This window comes from Cataglyphis hispanica, chromosome 11, assembly GCF_021464435.1.
Source record: "Cataglyphis hispanica isolate Lineage 1 chromosome 11, ULB_Chis1_1.0, whole genome shotgun sequence".
In the NCBI taxonomy this organism is placed as follows: Eukaryota; Metazoa; Arthropoda; class Insecta; order Hymenoptera; family Formicidae; genus Cataglyphis; species Cataglyphis hispanica.
In genome coordinates this window covers 7,689,564-7,713,078 of record NC_065964.1, presented here as the reverse complement: position 1 = coordinate 7,713,078, position 23,515 = coordinate 7,689,564, and the positions used below count along the sequence as shown (strand labels likewise).

Sequence of the window (23,515 nt, the reverse complement as noted above, 5' to 3'; positions counted from 1 at the left end):
TCGCACATTTCACTTTCCAGTTTCTCGCGTAATATTTTTATGAAAGATGATGTGCTACACACAGATCGTCTGTAAGAAAATATACCAGATTCCGTTTCAGCAAGGATCTTGGGTTGAAGGTATGTCGTCTCTTGATTTTTGTGTACCAGTTTGTCAGAACTCCGGAATTCGTAGTCTGCGTCACATCCGAGCTTCTAGCGATACTTCCGGTCGGTTCGCTTGTTTGACGTCGAAATAACATCTCGTATCGATTAAAATTGACAACGCAAGATTATTATAACGAAATGTCTCGTCCACTCTTCAAGGATTAAAAGAAAAATTGCGCGTTCGATAAAAGTTTATTATCAATGTGTTGCGTTAAAAGTTAGCCTTTTTTATTGAGCAGTCTCATCAGGTATCTTCATTGTTGTTCGTCGTCGAAACGTCATCTTTTGTTTTGAAATTGACAGCGATGACCAAAGCAGTACGATTCACTGCAGTTTGAAGCTAGATTTCTCGCCTTCGTGACGATGATTGCATTGTCCTAGTGAGCGAGCGTATGTATAACGTTAACACGTAGCTTAACATTAACACCTTCGATACTCGCGAAATAGTACAGGAGCGAATTATTCGAGATATTTTCGACGGTGGCATAACTCTCTCAGTTGTAGATTGTGGCTAGATGTGGCGCGTTGCAGTTTGCCAAGAAATTGCAACTGTCAATAAACAGTCAATAAACAGTTGCGTGTTATTTTTGCAATTAAATATGCAAAAACTGTTTTTGAAATTTAATTATCGAATAATATTTTCGTCATTATTTCCGTCATATAAATTTATTTCCTCCTTCGAAAATTTGTGCCAAAATTTATCTAAAAAAAATTAATTTACACGTGGTATTAAGATAATGAAGAAATTTGTAACGAAAAGCTAACGTATTGGTTAAGACTCAGAATAATTTTACTTTGAGAATTTCTTTCTTATACTTAAAAAAAAGAAAAAAAAAAAAAAAACTGATATACTGTCATTTCTTATTGGTTCATTGGTTTGGAAAATGCTTCTTCCTTTCCCCTTTAGGGTCATCTTTTTTCCAACTTACACGATTGGCTCCATTCGATCCACGCCAAGAATAGTAAAACGATATAGATGAAACGATACATGTAACAAGTATAATAAATGAACGTGCGATAAAGGAGCGCTAGGCATCTTTCGCAATATATTTATTACATTGTCAATAAGTTGAAATATTTAAGATCTTTCAAAACCAAGAGATTTATTCAAAAAAAAGGAAAAGATTGTAAAATGATATTGCGATATTGTGCGAAATCGGTTTTGCGTACATGCCTCGTGTCTAGTCGAATCTAAAAATACTACGATAAAATACGACATAGTTTCTGGCGAAAATTCAGCCGAGAGTGACTAGCCATTGAATGCGGTAGCCACATTCTTTTTTTATCGGTTATTTAACTTATCAAAATCAATTTATCATTTAGCAGTATGATTTCGCTTTATCGAGGAAACGCAAACAGAAATGGTTAATGAACATTATACACGATGTAACTTCTTATCACGTTATACGACGTATAATGGATTTTTGTAATAACACGTAGCATAGACGAAGATTTCGACACAAACGCGTTCGTAAAGCTACTATATATATGTGAGATAAAAAATCATTCGTGCGTCATGGGCGGTGAAGAACACGCGACATACGAGGCGACAACTTGTTGATGAAACATTGCGAGAAAAAAAAAGAAAAAAAGCAAATTGAAAAATAAACGAGAAACCTCAACCGTCCGTAGAAATAAAGTGAGGAATCAGTTTAAAAGTACGACGCGTAGAAGTCTGGAGATTTAAATGAAACGCCCACGCGAAAATTCCATCATTGCATCGACCTCGCACTCGCCAAGAAAAATATTGTATTAGTTCTATTGTATTAACAATTTCATGTATCTATCAGCTTATCGAGACTTGTCCATTGTAATTTGATTTCTAAAATTCTAATACTCGCTAAACTCGCGCACAATCGAGTCAATAAAGATTACAACTTAAATATAAAGTAAAATACATTTATTTGAAGCATACTGACATGTATGCGCAAAGAGATAACATCGATGCTATGTATACGTATGTACTTTCTTTTTTAAATGCAGTCAAATGTGAGAAAACTAGATATTTGAAATGTAGAAATAAAAACGGAAAAGGGGGCAGGCATACGCGTAATTAGATTCGCGGAATTTAACCAGAGTCGCATCCAATATTTGCGACTCAAGCGTTGATCAAGTCACGGCTAATGGGCATCTAAATATAATTCCAAACCGCAATTGTTTACAAACACCTTCGACATTGGCATTCGGCATACGAAATTTCAGCAAGTTTAAGTATTGAATTTCAAGTACATCTTTTATTATATCCTTACGCTCTTTATATGTATATATGCATATAAATTAAAGTTGCACTTCACATCATCATTGCGCACTTTATAATTATGACGCGATAAAAGTTTCGTGCTCCGCGTATGAAATAGAAAACCTGTTTTTCCTACTCTCTCGAGTCGAGTCATCGAGATGAAACTACATCAATGATCTTGGAAAATAAGCTGCTAGTTATCAAAGTTGCGTATCGCGCATTATTCAATATCTCCTTTGTATTGCCAAACTTGTTTGACTTTAAAAGTAAGTGAAAATGTTAAAATCAAGGACAAGAATAAAAAGATCCGTTGCTTGTGCAGTATCATTGCGCTCTGCGCACGATAACGACACGCGCATGTTTCTTTAGCAACAAGTGTTTGTTTGTATCGTTTCTCATTGGTAATTGCAACACTGACCCACAAAATGTGATTTAAAATAAAATTTCGCGTGCCATTATTTTATTATTCTTATTCTTATTATTACTCTATAGGTGAAAAATAGTAAATGGCATGTTTTTATCACTTTTCATCTCTAATACTGACTGGCGAATACTAACTCTGGCGACCGTTAATTCTTATCGTTAACTACGCGAAAAAAAAACACGCATAAAACATAAATATTGGTGAAAATTTCAAGTGTCCGAGACAATTATTCACGCGTACAGGCAGATGACGATTAATTAATCCGGTCGCGATTAGGAGAATGTGTTAATAACGAAGCGCAATCGATGCCGATAAAAGTCACGGCCTCGAAATGTGAAAATTTTTCAAAAATTGACTAATTGATCGATTTCATCGCACTCACTCGTCATCTTTCTCATAAGAACGCGCTCTTGAAAATTGCATCGAACGGTAACTCGCATCGTGATGCCGGCACCTATTTAGGATGTTATACGTCGATATTATTCGATAACGATCGGACGCACAAACCGGTCGGTCGATCTTGAGATCACCAGAGTCGGGAAAAAGAAAAAAAAAAAGAAAAAAAGAAAACTCATCGCGATCGAGAGATACGAAAAGAACGGCACGATTAACTATAATCATCAGCTTTCTCGCTTCGTCGTCAACACTAGCTCGATCGCTCGTGTTCAACTGGATCATCCCGTTCGGACTGGCGCCCGATGGCGAGCAACTGCGACTGGGTTCTGCGCTCTGGGCTCTGCTCTCGTCGAGCTTGCGACACGTTGTGTATGAAATTTACGGCGCATCGCTTTACATGCGCCGTTCGCTTTACATGACGCCATATCTTCATTATTAACTTACCAAATCATTAATTGGATCCAATTAACGATTATCCATTTATTTAAGAGTACCCTTAAAAAAAAAAAAAGACAAGAAACTATCTCGAATAATATCATTTCCTCGTATGTTATGTTCTCGTATGTTCAGATAATGGCATTCGCACGTAGTATCTGTCGAGTCAACCATTGCATATATATACGATAACAACATCGATAAGCGTTTAAATATGTACTTGGCGCGTATAACAGGATGATAAAAAGTAAACGCAGAGAACAAACTTGGACTTAAATAATGACAAAGTAATATCTTATCTAACAATAAGAAATAAAAGTGAGAGACAAACTATTTGTGAGGAAAAATAAACAAAAAAGTTAAAAAAGCTAAAGCTCGTTATGCATTCACGTACAATGCGTACATTATTTTCTATATATATATGACTAAAATTATTTCTCAATACATATTATTATCTCCCGATGGATATTATTTTCTGAAAATTAGAAAAAGAAAAGAATATCAATTGTGTCTGCACAATTCTGATACTACAAAACAATTTAATCATACGCGAATAGAAATACCACACCTTTTTAAAACACAGAATATATTCAGGTCTGTGTACCTAGAGTTGATTTTACTTTATAGAAAACTTTGCATTGCAAAGATAAATTATCGACGCGTGGTAAAATGGTATTCTAGTATATCGTTATAAGGCAAGTTCTTTATCGACTTTTAAGTTTTGAATTTTGTCAGAATATGCGAGACACAAATTGACGCACAAACTTATTCACGATATTCCACCTTTTATCTTCATATTTCGCAAATATATAACCCGATAAAGACGAGCAGTAAACATTCATTAAATATTTTATTTAATATTCTTGATATATTAATTCGGTAAAAAGCCTATATATTACATACACATATAATCTCGACCTTCTTTCGTCGGTAAACTTTTTTCATGACCTGGATCCACAATAGTCCTTCATGGAATCGATATGCTACGATTTATTCATTAAACATTTCCGTTTTATCATGAAAAGATGTTATTTCCCTCAATTCGCGTGCGTACACAAGAAAAAGAGAGAGAGAGAGAGAGAGAGAGAGAGAGAACGAGAAAGAAAGAGAAAGAAAGAGAAAGAGATAAAGAGAAAGATTCCATTTTTTACTCATATTATTATATTTCAATGAACCGTTATAAAGTCAGCAATATTTTTTATATAGATAAAAAAATATTTGCCTGTCTCATATTTGTTGGAATAATTTTACACGCAAAAAAAATATTGCTAAAAAAATTTCAATCAAAATATGTTTTTATTCGTTTATATTGAATGCACAGAATAAAACATACGGTGAATTTTTCTTTCTTGTGCACAATTATTCCAAAATGAGAAAACTTTTTTTACTCATGATATATCTGTAGACAATTGTTGAAATATATAAAAAAAAAATTTGTTTAAAAAACTAATTATACTCTTAAATATACGGGCAATATTTTGCACGAGATATCAAATTATTAATTAAAAAGAAAACTATAAAAACAGTTATTTTATATTAGATAATGACAATCAACTTACCCCTCGAGCGTCTCTGAAGAGTATGGCAGCGTGAACCGGATCCAGGCAAGCATCGGATGCTCTATGAGGAATCGCAGGTGCTCCAAGAGACAATCTTCGTGCAGATGGATCCAATGAACTTCTTCTGAGCGCACCTAAAACAAACGGATTAATGAAGTATATAAAAAATTTGTAATATATATATATATATATATATATATATATATATATATATATATGTATATCAATTATTTATAATAACTGACATAAATATTATGTGCTATATAAAAATATTTTCTAAAAATGATATACATATGTTTATATATGTATAATTTATAGAAAAAAAGAGAAACAGCATTTAGATATAAAACTGATTTTCTACAGTATGATCAAACTAATTACATGTATTTATATCATCGATCGACTTTGATCGATTGTATCGTATGTGTTTTATTATTATCAACTGTCATAACGCTTGCAATTAATCCAATTCTCCTAGGTTTCGTTCTTAATAGCCTATGTAATATTAGACAATTCTTAAATAGACGCGCAAAATTTTTGTCATCGCGAATTACATAAAATGTTATGACTTGTCTTATTTACATTATCATATGCATAAAAAAATATGATCATAAATAAACTATTTACTTTTACTTTCAAATTTTGTACAATTTATACAATAAATTGAATTAAAAGTTGTTTTAAAATCATTTCTCATAAACAAATTATACATATAATAACGTACTTATTTATGATATATGCAAATGTATTATAGCATAATATGCCGCACAATGTATTATAAGAAATGACTGTCACTTATGTAAATGACAATCTAGATATTTTGTAGAAAATGTTATTATGTTATGAAATACATATTTGTCAAAAAAATAAGTAAAGCAAGGTAATACTTGTTTTCGTTCAATAATACATTCATTTATAATCACTTGCAATAGAGACTTAAATTTTTGTTCTACACATTTGAAAAGATTGCGAAAGTAAATATTTTGCTTGTTTAATTTTAATAAATGTTCGACGCCATTCATCAAATATTTTCGATAGCACATTACTACTTTATCCATTGTAAAATTGAGGAAGATGATATATCATAGCTACTGCCCACGAGAAGTGCTTTGATCGCGGTCCGGAGGCCGAGGGCCGGGAGCCGGGGGCCGAGGTCTTGGAATTTTGTTTTTCTCCCAACGAAGGCCATTTGCGCACGTTTCTACGATTAAATCCGCTTCCTCAGCGTGAGACGTTCAAGCGATATCCCGCTTTATCGGCGGTGTTTATTTCATGAGCGTGTGCTTTTCGTTATATGCCCATACAAGAGTAAAACAAATGTTAGCCAATTATAAAATTGCTAATTGATAAAAAATCTTTATATATTTGTCACATTAGCTAAAAACTATAACATAATCAGGTCAAGGCATGCTCCCATGTATCAATACGTCAATTAGCGAGTTTTATAAAAGAATGCAACATAATGCGAATCAGTGTGTTCGAATCAGAAATAAATTATTTATAATTGTTCGGAAGATTGAAGTAAAACTTAGATAAACTAAAACGTGATAAAGAGAAAAAATGCATATATATTTTTATATATTTGCATAAAATATATCTTAATATTTGAAGATATAAAGATTTAGAAAAGAAGTCCATAAATTTCCGCATAACAGAGAAATGAAAATTTTAGTGATATTTTTACACTAATAAAAGATACTAACATATTATCGCGAATATTAAAAATTAGTGATTATTTTAGTAAATATTTATTCGTAAACATTATCCTTCCTCCCTCTTTCTATATATATATATATATATATATATATATATATATATATATATATATTTCGTTATTTCACATCCCTCAGTCGCGTTCACAATATTCGTATATGGGTATAAATTGGCATTTTGACAAGAGCACATATGTAACAGAATAATATTGTACAAATGATCAATTTAGCGACAGATGAGAGAATTTCCACACGCGTTTATAGTTGGTACAAAAACATATTGCGCAATGAAAGGAAAATCGAAATAGTAGAGCAAATAAGTCTGGCAAAGAGAGAGACACGCGACCGTCAATTATTCATATTTTTTTTTCCTTTAACACTTCTACTCTTAGCTGTATGCAAATTAGCAAATTCGTTTCAATAACATCGATAAAGAGAATCGTCCGTTAATCGAATTATTCGCCCCCTTTATTTCCAAGTTTTTTTCTAATTGTGATCATACAGTTATTATAATAGAAACTACGATAATTTTTGCAATAATAATAAAGTATTGTCACACAAAATATGTCTTTGACAAATATAGTATTATATAAGTCTCACACTAATGTGCGTTTGAGATAAAATGATTACTATTTATTGTAAACATATTATGAGATAAAAAATGACGTGTTTCATTGAAAATTTAACACGACCGATGGCATGATGCATTCGTCAGAGGATCAGCTCACGTCTCACGTTTGCTCGCGTGAGTTACCTTGCCTGAGTATGCTTTCATAAATCCTGTAGGTAGTTTCGCAATCGGCTTCTCGCAGGCTGGCGGAATGCCTGGCGCCGCCGCCGTCCAAACTCTGACTTCTGTTCCTGAAATCTTCTTCCCTTTTCTTGGGGCTCTCTTGACATTCGCTTTGCCGTCTGATATGTCCCAATCTTTTACCGAAATGTCGTATCATTTCCTGTATGCTGTGATAATGGTGATGTTGTTTCTCGTGTTCGTTGGTCGGACTAGGTGATGAAGGTGACGCTTTACCACTGCTCGCTGGCCGATGATGATGCTGATGATGGTGGTGATAATGATGATGAGAAGAATGATGGCTGTTACCATGAATCGTGTTGTATAAGAGCTGATGATGATTAGACGAGCCGGAGCCGTAAGATGAGCCGTACGATGAGGAACCATACGAATACGCGGAACTGACTGAGCCTCGGGATACGTATCGTTCGTGGAAGTAGAGCTTGCTATCGTGTTTCTGGCTCAACAGCTCCTGTAGAAACCTCGTGTCGTGATTCCGAATATCCGACGACACGGAGGAGATGGAGCTTCTGGTATCGCTGCCGCTGTTGTCGGAGCCGTGATGATGAGACAAAAGATGGCTTATTCCGTGCATTTCATGAGACGGACGTGTCGCAAACAATGACTTTGATATCGGACTTGAGCGGAAACAACCGCGCAAGCGTTTCCGCAGCGTTCATCGACGTCGCGAAATCTGCGAATAACGGTGCCAAATAATTTCCAAACAAAAATAATCGCCAAGAAATACGGAGAGACAATATCACTTTCTACTCATTAATCTTTTCCTTGCCACTATTTCGACGCAAATAATATTACCATCCTCGCATATGTAAAAAGTATTACGGGTGTTTTCCGCACATCAACCTCGGCATTCGACTTTAAAACGATTAAGTAATATCTATACATAATAGCTAATATTTAATTAGAATATGCATGTATGTGTCTGTTTAAAGTTTCTCCTCCACTTCGATAACATTTAATATTATCTTTTCGTAGATTATATTTCTTTCGTATATTTCGTATTTCGCATATGGCAAAAAAGGCTATATATTTGCACGTTTCATTTTTGGGGAGACACCTTTGGCGCACAAAGAAAATGTGCAAACTGCTTTATTCTCTCAACGAGAAATTTATTTAGTGCAAACTAAAATATAATTCCCATGCAAATATCTCGAAATATGTTTTTTTTTTTTTGCAAATTAAAATTATTCCAAAAAGAATAATATAAAAAAATAATTTTTCTCTTATACCTCGCACTCAAGTTATTTGAATAGCTTCATCACGCTACATCAATTCTATTTGCGCGTCGAAAATTTCAGAAGGAAACAGCGCGTATTACGTCTATTGGATCAAAAATGTAACAGGAAGAAAATGAAAGTCATATCCGATGCCAATTAAATTTTGGCAAACGCGAATGAATCTTTAATAAAGTTTCGCGAACCAATCAAATTTTCGTAACGAGCGCTTTTAACGAATAAGATTTAGCTTTAGAGATAATGTTTAATTAAAATATTAAAAATATAAGAGCAAATAAAAATAAATTCGTATACGAATAAGAGATATAATAACGCAAACTCTGTTTTACAAGTATGAAAGCAGGGCATTTTCTCGAATGATTTAATGATAATGATGAATGTCACGACAATCGACAATTGTAAAAATGCAATCGTGATACAACATGACAAAAGAAAATAATGGACATTGCATCGAATATCTAAATTGTCACAAAATATACGATCATCGTGCATAAGCTGCGGCTGCGTTGCGTCACACTACGCAGAAAATTAAGATTTAGAAGGAAACATTTACGAGATTGATTGCGTGATTAGCGGAAGCAGTCACAGTGCCGCCAATTATTAAACAGTCAAGAACGACACCATTTATTAATGTGTATTATTACTATTATTGTTATCATTTCTATCTTACTGGCAATTTCTTTTTTCTCAAAACTTTTCGCAAAACTAGACTGTGTATTTTCTTTTTCGAGATTTTATAATATTTATACTCTGCCTTCAAAACTCCAGCAATGTCTCAATTTCTACAACTGCGTCTCCAAAACGGCAAATTTCGGGGTCGAGAGTCGAGGGTGAGGAAGAAGTAGGTCGTATCGATCGAAGCCTTCCGAGAGGCAAATGTTCAGAAATTGATGCTTCGGCTCAAACTAACATATCGACAACGAAACGACAGTCAATTGAATCTGAGATTCAAGGAAATTTGCGAGTTAATTAAAGGTCGAACAATCATTTTATTCAAATGTTATAGTACATTTATTAAAATTTAATTTAAAATTCAATTAAAAAAAAACTGCACGAGTCGTAATGACTTGTATACTACCTACGGATATGTCTCGTTTATCTCGTTAAACGACGACGTTAATATTGGTTTTTGTGACACAAGATAAGCGGAACGCGCGAGAATTTTCAACAGTTTATTTTCATTGCTTAAGAAATATACAAATAAAAATAAAATATCATTTTGCATATTGCAAAGTTAGTAACAATTCATAGATGAAACCTTATAAAAAAAATAGCATTGTTACTGCAGTACATAGATACTTGAAAAACACACGTTCCATTTTCAAGCGTGTAATTGACTTGCGTGGATTAAAAATACAAAAATTTTAATATTTTCTTTTTTAAAAAGAAAAAAATTTTTCAACATTTTTTACATACTGTTTATGCACATTATTCAAAAGCTAACGAAAAGAAAAAATGTTTTTTAAATAATTATTCATTTTACACATATATTATCTTAACATCCAAATTTAAACATGTAAAACTATAAACAATTTTTAAATAACAATTGTTTTGAATAAATTCGTGCCATAAACATTATGTACGTGCTAATTTGTAAAGACCTTGACTCTTTCCTCCTTCCCCTCATGAAAGACCGTGTATAATATACATCTATGTATCTCGCGATCTAAGCGCACACAATAAATTCCATTTTCAAAACGCCCGTGAGATCTGCAAATAATTTACACAAATCTGCGGCAGATTCTATTTCACTTTAGGTTAAACTGTACATCTCTACCGATAAAAATTAAGAATAAAACAAGGAATTCGCGAATTGTTAAATATACTTTATTTCTATATATGTAATATTGATCATCCGCTTCAAATGTAAAAAATATATATATATATATATATTTTTTTTTTTACATAAAAGAAAATATCTTCAAAATTCCTTCTCTTTGTCAAGATAATTTTGCATAAGAAAAGCCACGATATTTTTTACTCAATTTTTTAATAATATTTTTATAATAAAGATTAATGTATTTTTTAGGTGGAAATATTTTTCTATGATTATTTCTATCTCGTGTGTAGAAATAATTTTTTATTCACTCTGTATCTCTTGATATATACATATAAACAATTCTATATACACGAGTAAGTTAATTATATTAAAAAATTTATATTTCCTATAGCGTATGCCCGGTAAGTGTTTACCATTTAAGCCGTGATAACAAGATACGTAATGATACATAAAGTTATTAAAATATACGATTCGTCGAATGCATTACGAAGTGAATCGCATAAAATTCTTTTTTGTTTTCATATCTTGTATGATAATGAGAAAAATATCGTTATTTATCATACTTTTTGCTTGTAAAGTCCTCTCCAAGTGTGATTTTTAAATATCGTGGGCGTCGATTATTCGATTAATCTTTCCAATTAAATTTATGATACGCCCGTGTAACGTCACACGATATTTACTTATACACGAGAGTTTAAGTCTATCTGGCTCGCTGGCTCTGCAAATGTTATCAAAGTTGCAGTCTTATCATATGAAACGTCAAAGCGCAATTGCAAATCACAATAAAGTAATGTAACATTATGCATACAAAAGAAATCAGTGTAAAAAAATCTTGATACAAAAAGTTATGCTGAATTGACAAACGGAAAAACGCGTTCGTATTTAGATTTTCCTGCGTCAGAATTACTGATTAATATATTTAATACGTCAGTATCAATTAATACGTAATTTAATATTGTACACATTTTTTTCATTAATTATTTTTAAATTTTGTATTATCAATATTTCATACAATATGTGTCAAACATTTACATTTAGAAATTAAATTATCAGAGTTTTGACTCATGACATATATATAAATATCTATATACGAGACACGTTGAGACTATGCTCTTTCCAAATGTGCTAACTTGATAAATGTAACATGTTATTTTTTTAGGCCGAATGTACTCGAGCGCATAAAACTCTTAGTATCGTGTCATAAATCTGCTATATGGCTTTTGAACAAATGATTTTTCACGATTTATATAACACTCTTGAGAGTTTGTCGACATTTCTAAGCACTTTATGTCTAAGCGTTTCCGTCTCCAAACATGGAACGATCAAATGTACGAATCTCCGAGAGACCGGTTTTTCAAGGCCAATGAAAACACTCGACCGGTGCTTGCATAATGTGTTCACGCACAATGAGAATCAAACTATTCAATTTTTGTTATCATCGTGCTATATTATATTTTTACTTTTGTATATAAATAGTGACCCTTTATTTTTATTTTTTATTTACTTATTCTTATATCGAAAGCGATATTCTTTGGTCGAAAGTGTCAAACGCAAAAATAATCGAACAAAAACGAAACAGTTTAAATTACGCCTTTGGAAAATTGAAAATTCTATTTTAGACACACCACCTACTGCATTTCCCCTTTAATATTTATCTTTCCTCTCTCTCTCTGTCTCTTTGAGGAGAAAGAAGAGTTGCGTGTGTTCGATATGTCATACTCTACATTCTACAATGCACCATTATTTTAAGTAGAAATGCGCGTAATGCGGCAAACAATAAGAAAAACGACGCTGCTCGTGAATGACGTAGTACAACTAACTGAAGAAACTTTGCAATGTCGTCGTCGTCGGTTAGATGACTTATTAATCCCTAAGCGGTAAAAATCGCATTTTCGCGACATTATTCTATTTACGTTACGTAATAATGAGAAGAAAATATTGTCGAATGCCGAATGAGGAGATGCCGGAAAGATTCGCGTTATAGACACTCGCATATCCAGTTTGCAATTTACAATTTATCAATTTTATGCTCTCTTATTTTACAAAGAGACAAGACTCGCGAAGAGCAACTACGATAACCGTATGATACCGGAAAAAAAATACGAGACGATGAGAATCTTATCCGTTTTTTGTAGACGTGTCTCTCGGCCGTATAACGTAAACATGTGATAAAAAGACTCACCTACTTTTGGTTTTCTCGTGTATTATATAATGTACGCTATTCTTTTCCTCAAAAAGAGAGAAAAAAAGAAAAAAAAAGAAAAAAAAATATACTCCGCCTCGGACACAAAGTCACATATATAATATGTAAGATATAACATCAATAAAAGAAAGAAGAAAAAAACAAAAGAAAAAAAAACTTGTATCAACACTGTATCGTACGATTCACAGAAAACGCGCGATACCACTGTCCTTTGCAAACTCACTGACAATACAAGCGTTGTCGCACGCACAATCGACGCACAGAGATACGTGACGATGAGCGATGTTTATGACGAACGTAGGTTTCATCCTGTACCGTTGATACACGCTTGACTTGACACGCTTGTCACGCTTGTCTCGAAAACGAGCGCCGCGCGTTTAAAGGACACGGCGACGGTGACTGGACAGACGCAAAAACTTGAGTTTCCGTATCGAAAGTATTCAAGTGCAATGTACCGCTAACAGATTTCGAGTCACACGAGCATCAATCGTCGGTGTTTATCATTGAAGCGCGCACTGCCCACTGCCAGTGACACTGACTTGATACACATTTGCATTTGCACTGCGCTATCCACCATCCATCGCGTACACAGCCGCACGCCGCATCGTGATACGTATTACGTGTTTGCGAATTTCGACTGTCGACTCATAAAATTCCAACAGCGCCATCTTAACAAAAAGCTGTAAACTTTGTCGCCATTCGGTCGATCATTCTCGATAGATGTGTACTTTTTGTACCGACAACTATATATTATATTATATATGATTTTATGTGGATGTTTACACAAATATAAAATTTCAAAATATATGTATAATTAGAAATCAATTCATCAATAATAGTATATATAATTATCAAAATAAAAAATATAAATATTCTTAAATAATATGCAAATAACGACTTATTAATAAAATAATAGACAATTATTGCATATGCTATTATGGAATCGTATGTACTTTTATGTATACATCCTTGTTTAGATGTACATTTATAAATATAAATTTATATAGATGTAGTAAATTGTAATAATTATATAAATTGTGTACAATTATAATTATTTGGTAAAAAAACCAATTATTTTGGTACACATATAAAAACGGGAATATGTATAAAATTGGAAACGATTACCGATGTAAAATCGAGATATTCTCATGAGGTGTCTACTACCCGATCAGTGGTAACATTTATGTCGCAAAATTGCTAGTAAAAAAAAAAAACTTGATTTTTTCATGAACGTCGAATGCTCATATTGAAATTAATATTCCAGATATACATTCCTTTATATATGGATATGTATATTAATTGAAGAAAAAAGCTATCCACTAATAAAGTTTGACAATTCTGTTTAGAAAGTAAAAATATAAACAGAGATCGTATATCTGGTGCGTTATCAATTTAGGCCACATTTGTCGGTTATCTCGATGCGCGTCTTTTCTCAACAATATGACTAGACAAACTTTAATGCAATTTGATCAAAGAAGTTACTTACTTTGTGATGCTATTTGTGTCTGATGTTGTACTGCCGCTCTCTGAAACAAAAATAAAAGAAATTATATACTCATGTGCGCGACGATATTTATTACATTATACGCGACACGTTTTATTCACTAGCCATCTAACAATACAGCTGAGCAATAGTCACAAATATTTTACAATTTCTATGCTAAATTAATCTATGTAAATATATGTAAATATTTTATCAAAATACAATAACGAGTGAATATAAAAAAAAAGTTATATATATATATATATATATATATATATATATATATATATATACATACGATGTAATGTATGTATATATGTATATTATATTTTCTACATTTTATACATTTATTACTTTGCATATTAATTTTTTTTCTGTATATTTATATATATTTTTTTCAAATTTTTATAATAATATACGTTAATATATTTTATAATATTATACGTTCTCCTCAATCTCCTCAATGTTGCAATTCTTCTCCATACAAAAAAAGAAAACATCAATCTAGAAACATTTCAATATTTATATATTTAATATCGAGAATATTGATAGGACAACCATTACTATTATAAACAGACATTGTTTATTAAAAAAAATGATTTATTCATACATTTTGCAAAATTAATCGAATGCCGGACGCTTCGAGACTCTTGGCATCCAAGGAGCGGCTTCTTGGCTTTACACCGAAATGATCGTCCTTCTTCCCGCTCTTTATCCATCGAAAATATGAAGACATTCCAAAACTTTCTGTGTCTATCACCGTTTAGATTTGTCGTAAATCGCATAACTGAATAATTAAAGTTGCATCATTTATTTTACCCTATTTATCGATTAACGAATTGAGTTTGAAATTTCTTAATTATAAATTATATGTGGACTTTATAAATAAGATCTGCTTATTTAAAAAGTAAAAAAATCCCAATGAAACCTGACCGATTGACAGAAACTCATTTCTTTTCCATCCTTGATATTTCCTTGGATTCTCTAGTTGTCTCTCAAGATTAAGTGGTAATGTGAATTTCATGTGTGGCCATGACATAACATGGATGTATTATCGCGTTGTTTGTGTAATAAAGGAGAGGAGAAAAAACCGATTACTAATACGCTATGGCACATATGCCACAGGTGCAGCACACATGTTTGTGTCAGCTATCATTCGGTCATCTCATCTTACAAATGATCACGAATGATATCGTTTTTCTCTCCCTTCCTCTCTCTTTTCCTCTATGTATATATGTACACAAACATGATAATTTTTTATAATTTTCTCAATTTAATTCCTACACTTGTCACTAATTTCGTTAATTCTGACTTTTATAATCTTGATTATCAAATAATAAATAATAATGTACTTGATGCACTATCGATATAATTACATTTATGCACTTAAAATAATATCGATATAATTAAATTTGCATTTAGAGTAACAATAAAAATAAAATTTGTTTGGTATCGATCGATAAAAAAATGTTGCGACACATGTAATTTATCTGAGATAGTCAGTAGCGCAAATACTGCGACGATGATTTGAAAAGCGTATCAGCGAAACAGCTCGAGTTTTTTCCATTGCAAATTTTGTATTGTTGGTAACCCGGCGTGACATTAACCGTCTTTGTAACTTATAATAGAAAGGATCCAAGTAGTTCATCTAGGTCCTGTAGTAGCAAAGCGAGAATCGGTAAATCTTTCACTTTCCATGCGCGCTTTTCATCTCAATTAAAAAAAAAAACCTATTTTAAAAATCAAGCAAATTTTAATATTCCTAGTTTTTTCAAAATTAATATTGTATGCGGAAAGATATGCTTATGATTTTAAACGTTCACAAATTGTTAATAATTCATCACATTATGCAATTTATCATTCAATCAATTTTAATAATTTTTTATAAAATTTTTTTATCAAAGGAAAAAATTTAATATCTTTTAAGTATTTTGCTTATTAAGAAAAAAAAATTTCAATATCTTCCAAACAGTTTTCGCTCGTGTTGCAATTACTCTGTTACTAATCGATCGTCCGATGAATTTCTCTCAATCTACGCGCGCGAATCGATTACATATACACGCACTACTGCAAAAGTAACAGGCACGATCGCTCTTTTCACATGTTCAGTGTCGCAAGTACGGCGAGTCACTGAGCGGGGATATGCCTCTCTTTTCTGTCTCTTTCTGCTTGATACACAAATGTACTACCTCCCACTGGCAAAGGCTGTATTATGCACTCGTTGTATTTTGTCACAAATACCGAGACACCTGTTCGTACAACGTGAGCGGTACAAACAATCGGACTCAATAATTTTCATACCGCGAAAAAGAAACGCTCTTTTCTCACTTACAAAATTTGTTATTCAAACGTATTTCAAATTAGCTGTGTACGAATATTTGTGTTATATTGCCTCATCTTGAGCAAGAAAGATTTATCTTTAATGCCCGAAACGTATTCCTACCAATCGTATATTTTAAAAACCAAATTTCATCAGCGTGTTTCGTGAATAAAGATAAAAAAAATGTATGTTATATAAATATTGCTCCATAAATACTTTATCAACAAATCGTAGCAGAAGTACAAAATAGAATAAGACGATAATACTTTGACAGTTTATTTTGGATGTATTTATTATTTTAAACTATTGGAAGATTAGATTATAGTAAAAATTTATTTTCAGATAAACAATATATTTATATATAAATTATGTTGACTATCTTTAAACAATAAGTATACTTGAAGCAGTAAAGACAACACATGCAAATATACATACTATAAACAATGTAGCTAGAAACATTATCCATTTAATATATTTCATATATTTTTGTTCTAACATCTTGAGCAATTATTTGTTTATTTATACAATAATCTTTTCTTAATTTTGCTCATATGGAGGATTGCCGACATGGAGGATGATGCAGATTTTCATGTTAAAAAACTTAAATTATCTCTGTGTATTTTGTGTGTGTGATTACATCTTCCTAAATATATCTCGTGAAAAACGCGCAAAATAAAAAAATTCTCTATCAATTATTTTTGTAATTATTGTTGACCAACAAAACAGAATACATTTCAATAAACGGGCAATACGCTATTAATATGCTTATCTTAATGTCTCGAGTATTTGTTATTATTATATCTTTTCCTTATTACCGAATTATGATTACACGCGTTGCTTTACTTTACTGACGATTTGATATTATTTTCCGTATGCATTTAATAACAATTTCTCTGTTAGTCCAAATTCAAGAACCGAAAGGCAAAAAGATAGGAAACGTTTTTGCCTACTCTCTGTCTCCCTCTTGCTTACGCGCGATAAAGAAGACCTCTTTTTTGCTAAGACAAATTCTCGACGCGCTTTAATTATGTTTAGATTACCGCGTGATTTGTTTCATATTTCTATATAATCTAAATTATATTTGCATGACTCGTGAAATGTATCTGATAATTTCAAATTTGTGTATTTAATATGTGTATATGTTTGTACATGAAAATTTAAATAATAAATTATAAAACGCTAAGCTAAATACTAATAAAAATAGTAGTCTTAGTATCCTTTTTTATTTGTTAATAAACAGGATGTATGAAATATTTATGTGTATCAGCAGTTGATCGCACAAATACTTGCAGTAATTTACATAATTCAAAATATTTGTTATTGATGCTATTATAAATTGATAAATAAATTAAATTCAATTTCAGTAGATGTAAAGAATTACTTACAGCTTTTCGCTTATCCTCTGCACTCAAGGCACTATGACTTCTGTGCCTGATAAGATCCATAACTTTGCTCACAGGATTTCTGCTACTTTCAGATCCAGCTCTAGGCCTTCCACTTCCTTGTTCCTTATTCTCTTTTTGTTCTTTCTGGTTGTCTCGATTATATTCTTTTTCTGTATGTACATCCACCGACGAGCTCCCGTGCGATCCTCTATGCAAGGAATGCTGGATAGAGAAAAGGCAGAGAGAAAATGAATACAAATTAACAATATTATATACGCATGCATACAATTATAAAATGCTATCCAAATATAAATTTTTCCAACTTTATATACTAAACTTTATATAATATTATTAAAATTGCTTTCTTTTCTGCACGTTTCTCAACTACTTGAAAGATAATCTCTTTTTAACAACTTAATATAATGAATGCATTATACTAAATAATGTACATATATTATATTGTATACTCTATATATATATATATATATATATATATATATATATATATATATTGTGACAACATATTCTAATCTAAAATATAAATTTTGTTATCAAGTTTTTCGCTAATTATCATAATACAAGTCATTTTTAATACACTTTTTTTTCTTTTACCTGAACGGCACTTTTCATATTAGCTATAATACTGGGTTTCCTCTTGCTGGCGTCCGATTTGCTCCTCGGCCTAAAAGCATCAAAGAGTGCCGGCTTTCTCGTAGGGCTGGCGGTGTCATCAGTAGTACCGCTGCTTCTTCTACGTTCTGTGCTATTACTACGACTATTACTGCGACTGGTGGAACCGGATCGCGTACCAGAAGTCTTTCGACCACCCTTGCCGGAACTGGATGAGCTTGACGCTTCGGTCGGCTGCGGAAGAGGTGTCGATTTTCCAGAACTGGGTGCGCTTCCATAACTCGACTTTTTAATCGGCTTCGAGTGCGAGCCCCATGTATCTATAAATTAAATTATTTCATACTCATTACATTATTATTTTTCTTCATATATTCAAAAATGTATGAAGCTTATTTAACTTAATATATAATTATTTAATTGTAGTTCTGTCTCTATTAATATAAATTGTGCTTTACGCATATAATTCAATTTATTATCTGCTCGCATATACTATTCTTTTTTCTTTTCTTTTAAAAGATAAAAATTTTGTTAATAAATCAATAATAATAATATATGATCTGCAAGAATATTTTAGCAAGACATAAATTGCTTGCGTGCCTTGATAGAAAAAGATGTAATAATTGCACATATAATTGTCAATTATTAACTCACCTGCTCGTGGCCTATGACCTTGAGATGCATGGCCGGAATTATCCGCATCCTCCGTCACAATTGTTGGAAGTGGTTGTGAACCAAGTTCCTAAGAGAGAAAAAGTTTTTTTTTCCAAAAAATGTCAATATAAAATTTCAAACATTCAAGAATTTCCTACAGTTGCAATGACTACGATACAATTACTTTATAAACCGTGAACCGAAGACGGCGTCAGATTAGATATCGCTGTTTAATCGCACGATAGATGATAGCACGATTATATTTACGCAAGCTTTTCATACATCAAATATAACACAAGATATTTCATGAAATTTGTGATACTTAATGTAATTTTAATGTAATTTTAAATGTAATTTTGAATTGATTTATTTTAGTATTAAAAAAAGAAAAAAAGAGAAAGAAATTATCGCTGTACGCACACATTCCAATTGCATAATAAAAAAACATATCTTTGCAATAAAAGATTTATCCGGGAAAAGTGCCCAATATACAATATAAATAGATATACAAATGCGCGATCATTTCACTTTATTTGCGATTTCTAAAGTACGTTTGCAAGTTTTAAATAAATTTCCGTTTTTTTTTTTATTTAGCCAAATGAAAATCATACTGTATAATAAATTATGAATCATAGGTCGTGAGTTGATATCGTTATATTTTACGTATTTAAAAAAAAAATCAAAAAAACTATCTATGTGTAGTTGCCGAATTATAAAACTATTGTAACATCTGGTAGATGTTATATATTATCAATATTTTTATCCTTTTTGGCCAACATGCTCTAACACTTTACATCAACTGACGTTTATATGTACGAAATCACAGAAATATGTTCATTACCGATACTAACATGGCGAAAAAAACGTAAAATGAAATTGTAAATGGAGTATAATTGCAGAATAATGAGAATACTGATAGACGCCCCGTGGTGTCGTTCGTTACGCGCATTCATGTGAATTCTTGCGGAGCACAATGGGAGATGGGATCGAAGAAGATTGCGACAGAATGGCACCTTCCTTCCAAGAGGTTCTCATCTTCATTCATTTATTCTCTCCCTTCTCCTTTTTTCTCTTAAAATATTGTTTTAGCTAAGCTGCCATAATATCAAAAAGATTATGTTTAATACCTTATAAGTCCCGTGGTACTCTGGGCAACGATCCAGATATGGCACCAGAGAGTACTTTCGTACTCTCCCGAGAGATACCGACATTTTGTCACATTTGAATAAAAAACAACACGATTCTCAAAAATTTGTTGCTCGGATGTCATACGTTCACGAGATTTCGACGACAAATAACATGTATTCCAGCAATGCGTATCTAGTATCGCAATCACTATCTTTTCGCAGCTGTTATCGATAACGATTTTCTTTTGGACGATGGTCATGCTCATCGTCAGTAGTATTGTTTCTGTCGCGTTAGACTATGATAATCGCGACAACTTTTTCGATATTTTTTTCATTTTAGAATTAGCAATAAAACTTATATCACATATATATATATATATATATATATATATATATATATATATATATTAATAAACATCGATGAAATTTTTTTGCGAATATTGTTTCTTGAAGACAGTAATTCTGTAATGGCAATAGTTCTGTAATTAAATGCATGATTTTTCTACTAAACAAAATATTAGCCAACTGTCCAAGCTCTGTGTCCTATGACAAATCTAAATTTCCTTCCTTTATAATATTGTTTAAACTTTTCCTACAGCCAAAACAACACGTCAAAATATCTATTCGTAAGACTTCCTCGCAATATCGGTAATTCCTCTTTTGAATGAATCGATAGAGCTTAAAGGAAGCCTTGTAGCACTTTGCCTCTCCCCTTCTATGAGATGTTAGAGTTACATCAAGATCTGGGACAAACTGGAATACTATATGTTTGGAAATACATGCTCTAGTCTTATTTTTGCCATCTAAATAGCTAGGCGACAATTAAAAATTAACAATCGTGCAAAACTCATTTTTGTTAAATATATCTAAAAAATAATCAACAATTCGCATAATACGTATATGCCTTGTTTCTCATTGATTGTTAATTCTTTAAGAAACTCTTAACAAAGATTATCAACGCTTTTTAGAAGAAAAGAAGAAGAAAAAATCTTGGGCTCTCTGCAATCGATATTACTTTCCTTTTTCGAGATGTGCAAAATCAAGGAATTGATGATTGCAGGTATTATTTCTTGTTGTTTACAAGAAAATTGCTCAAAGATAGTAATGAATCTTCACAGTATGTGGCGAGACATTCTTTTTGGCAATGTTTTATGATATTTGACATGCAGAAGAGTCGTAATAAAATACAGAAATCTGAACTTTATCGGTATAATGACGCGTTAAAAAAGCAAAACGGAAAAAAATCGAGATGAAAGAAATGCCGATCGATGGATGAACGAGAAGTTTAAAGCGACGCGAATGATGCATTAAACGGGCATTCACCCACTATGGGCGACTATCTCTCTTATTTCGGGATTGTATGGAAGCGTTGTATATTATGCTCAGTAACAGCATTCTCAACCATTTTGTTACAGCAATAATAACGGTGCGCGCACAATCATCATTGATAAATCAACGTATACATTTTAATAAAACGTTGCCGAAGAAATACGCGACAAATACGACGATGAATCTAATTTTCTTTCGTTACGTACTATTGACTAAATATAATCGTGATTCAAATTGAATAGAAAACAACGAGCGAATAGATCGATTATTTGCATCCGCAAAAATCGATTGACTAGGATCAAATCTGCAAATAAATTTGTCTGACTGCTTCTCCTTTTCTCTTCTTCTCTTTGCGGTAATTGATTAATTGGTGCAATTATATAAAGATAGAATAAAAATATGATGGCGACAACGATATAATATAATATACAGGACTGTGTGTATGTACATATCTTTAGTTTATGTATCTTTGAAAAAATAATGGAAACAAAAAACGATAAAAAAAATTGCAACTGATTTTCTTTTTCTTAAAGTCTCTTTAAGAGCTTTCGATAAAATATCGATAAAATTTTTTTTCTCCGAATAATCTCCGTTAAAATCGTTAAAAATCAATATTATACTCACTCGCCGTTTTCTTTCTTGCACAAAATCCACTCTGCGTATCCACACTTCCTCCGTGGAATCGTAATCGAGAGTGCTGGTACTGCTCGCTTGACTCTTCATCTCGATCAAACTGCTATCAAAGAATCTCTTGTCGAGATGTGGGCTAGGCAACGGGCTGGTTCTCGAGAAAGTCATGCTGGTGGAATACGAAGGAGGATCCGTAGCGGGAAAAGTCATGCCTGGGCCGGTAGTGTGTCTTCTCCGAAGAGGAGGCTTTGTTGTCGAAGTTGGCGATGTTACCGTCGACGTCGTGAATCTACCGGAGGTCGATGTCGCAACCGTTGTCGTCGTCACCAAAGTGCCTGTTGTTGACGTCGTCATTGTCAGCGGTGGTGGTGGCGTTGTCGCCGTCGTCATTGTCATCGCCGTCGTCGTCATCGTCACCATCATTGTCGTCGTCGACGCCGTCGTCGTCGTCGTCATCGTCACCATCGTCGTCGTCGTCGTCGTCGACGTCGTTGTTGTCGTTAATAACGGTGACGACGGTTTTGCATCCGAAATACTGGACGTCGGAAAAGACTTTTCGTCAATTTTCTCAGAGCTGGAATTCTCTGAGGAAGAGGGGCTCGATGCCTTCGATGTCTTGGAAGAGATGCTGTCGGCCTTTTCGCTTTTTTCAATCGTCGATACGTCTTTCTTGTTGTCGACGCTCGGGCTATCGGCATTCTTCCCTGAAAAGTCATAGTCAAGCGCGGTCTAAACGCCACGTAACGCGACAAAGTTTTCATTATCTGATTCATATGTGTACAAGTTCCAAGGTCGAGCAACGACACAAAGGCGCGCCTGTAATCTCGTTGAATGGTTGAAAAATTCACGAAATACGACGCAAATAAAACTATCACGAGTGCGCGCACCAATAAAAGTCAATCATTGCTGAACTGACAAAAACGGTATATTTATAAAAATTAATACACAAAATGCAGCAATGCATGTAAAGACATAGAGAAGAACTTTATCGCGATATATCTTGATATTTTATATCGATAT

The 23,515-nt window shown here is 32.7% G+C and overlaps 1 protein-coding gene and 1 long non-coding RNA gene across 7 annotated transcripts in view; both read right to left on the bottom strand.

Annotated features, from left to right (window-relative positions):
• The window catches only part of LOC126853201 (dentin sialophosphoprotein-like), a 39,857-nt gene that overhangs the window by 8,523 nt on the left and 7,819 nt on the right, over positions 1-23,515 (bottom strand). For all 5 annotated transcript variants that reach the window (XM_050598761.1, XM_050598762.1, XM_050598759.1 and 2 more), the window contains 6 exons: positions 22,490-23,199; positions 19,410-19,497; positions 18,741-19,078; positions 18,129-18,350; positions 14,427-14,466; positions 5,200-5,333 (listed from right to left, as the gene is read on the bottom strand). In XM_050598761.1, coding sequence (XP_050454718.1) covers positions 5,200-5,333; positions 14,427-14,466; positions 18,129-18,350; positions 18,741-19,078; positions 19,410-19,497; positions 22,490-23,199 — 1,532 coding nt within the window. The remainder of the gene's footprint in view (positions 1-5,199; positions 5,334-14,426; positions 14,467-18,128; positions 18,351-18,740; positions 19,079-19,409; positions 19,498-22,489; positions 23,200-23,515) is intronic.
• On the bottom strand, positions 794-3,710 carry LOC126853232 (uncharacterized). Of its 2 annotated transcripts, XR_007687923.1 has the most exons (3): positions 3,192-3,710; positions 2,396-2,562; positions 794-848 (listed from the first exon to the last, which is right to left on the bottom strand). It is a non-coding gene; the product is annotated as an uncharacterized LOC126853232 (long non-coding RNA). The 2 variants fall into 2 exon arrangements; XR_007687924.1 differs by lacking the exon at positions 2,396-2,562.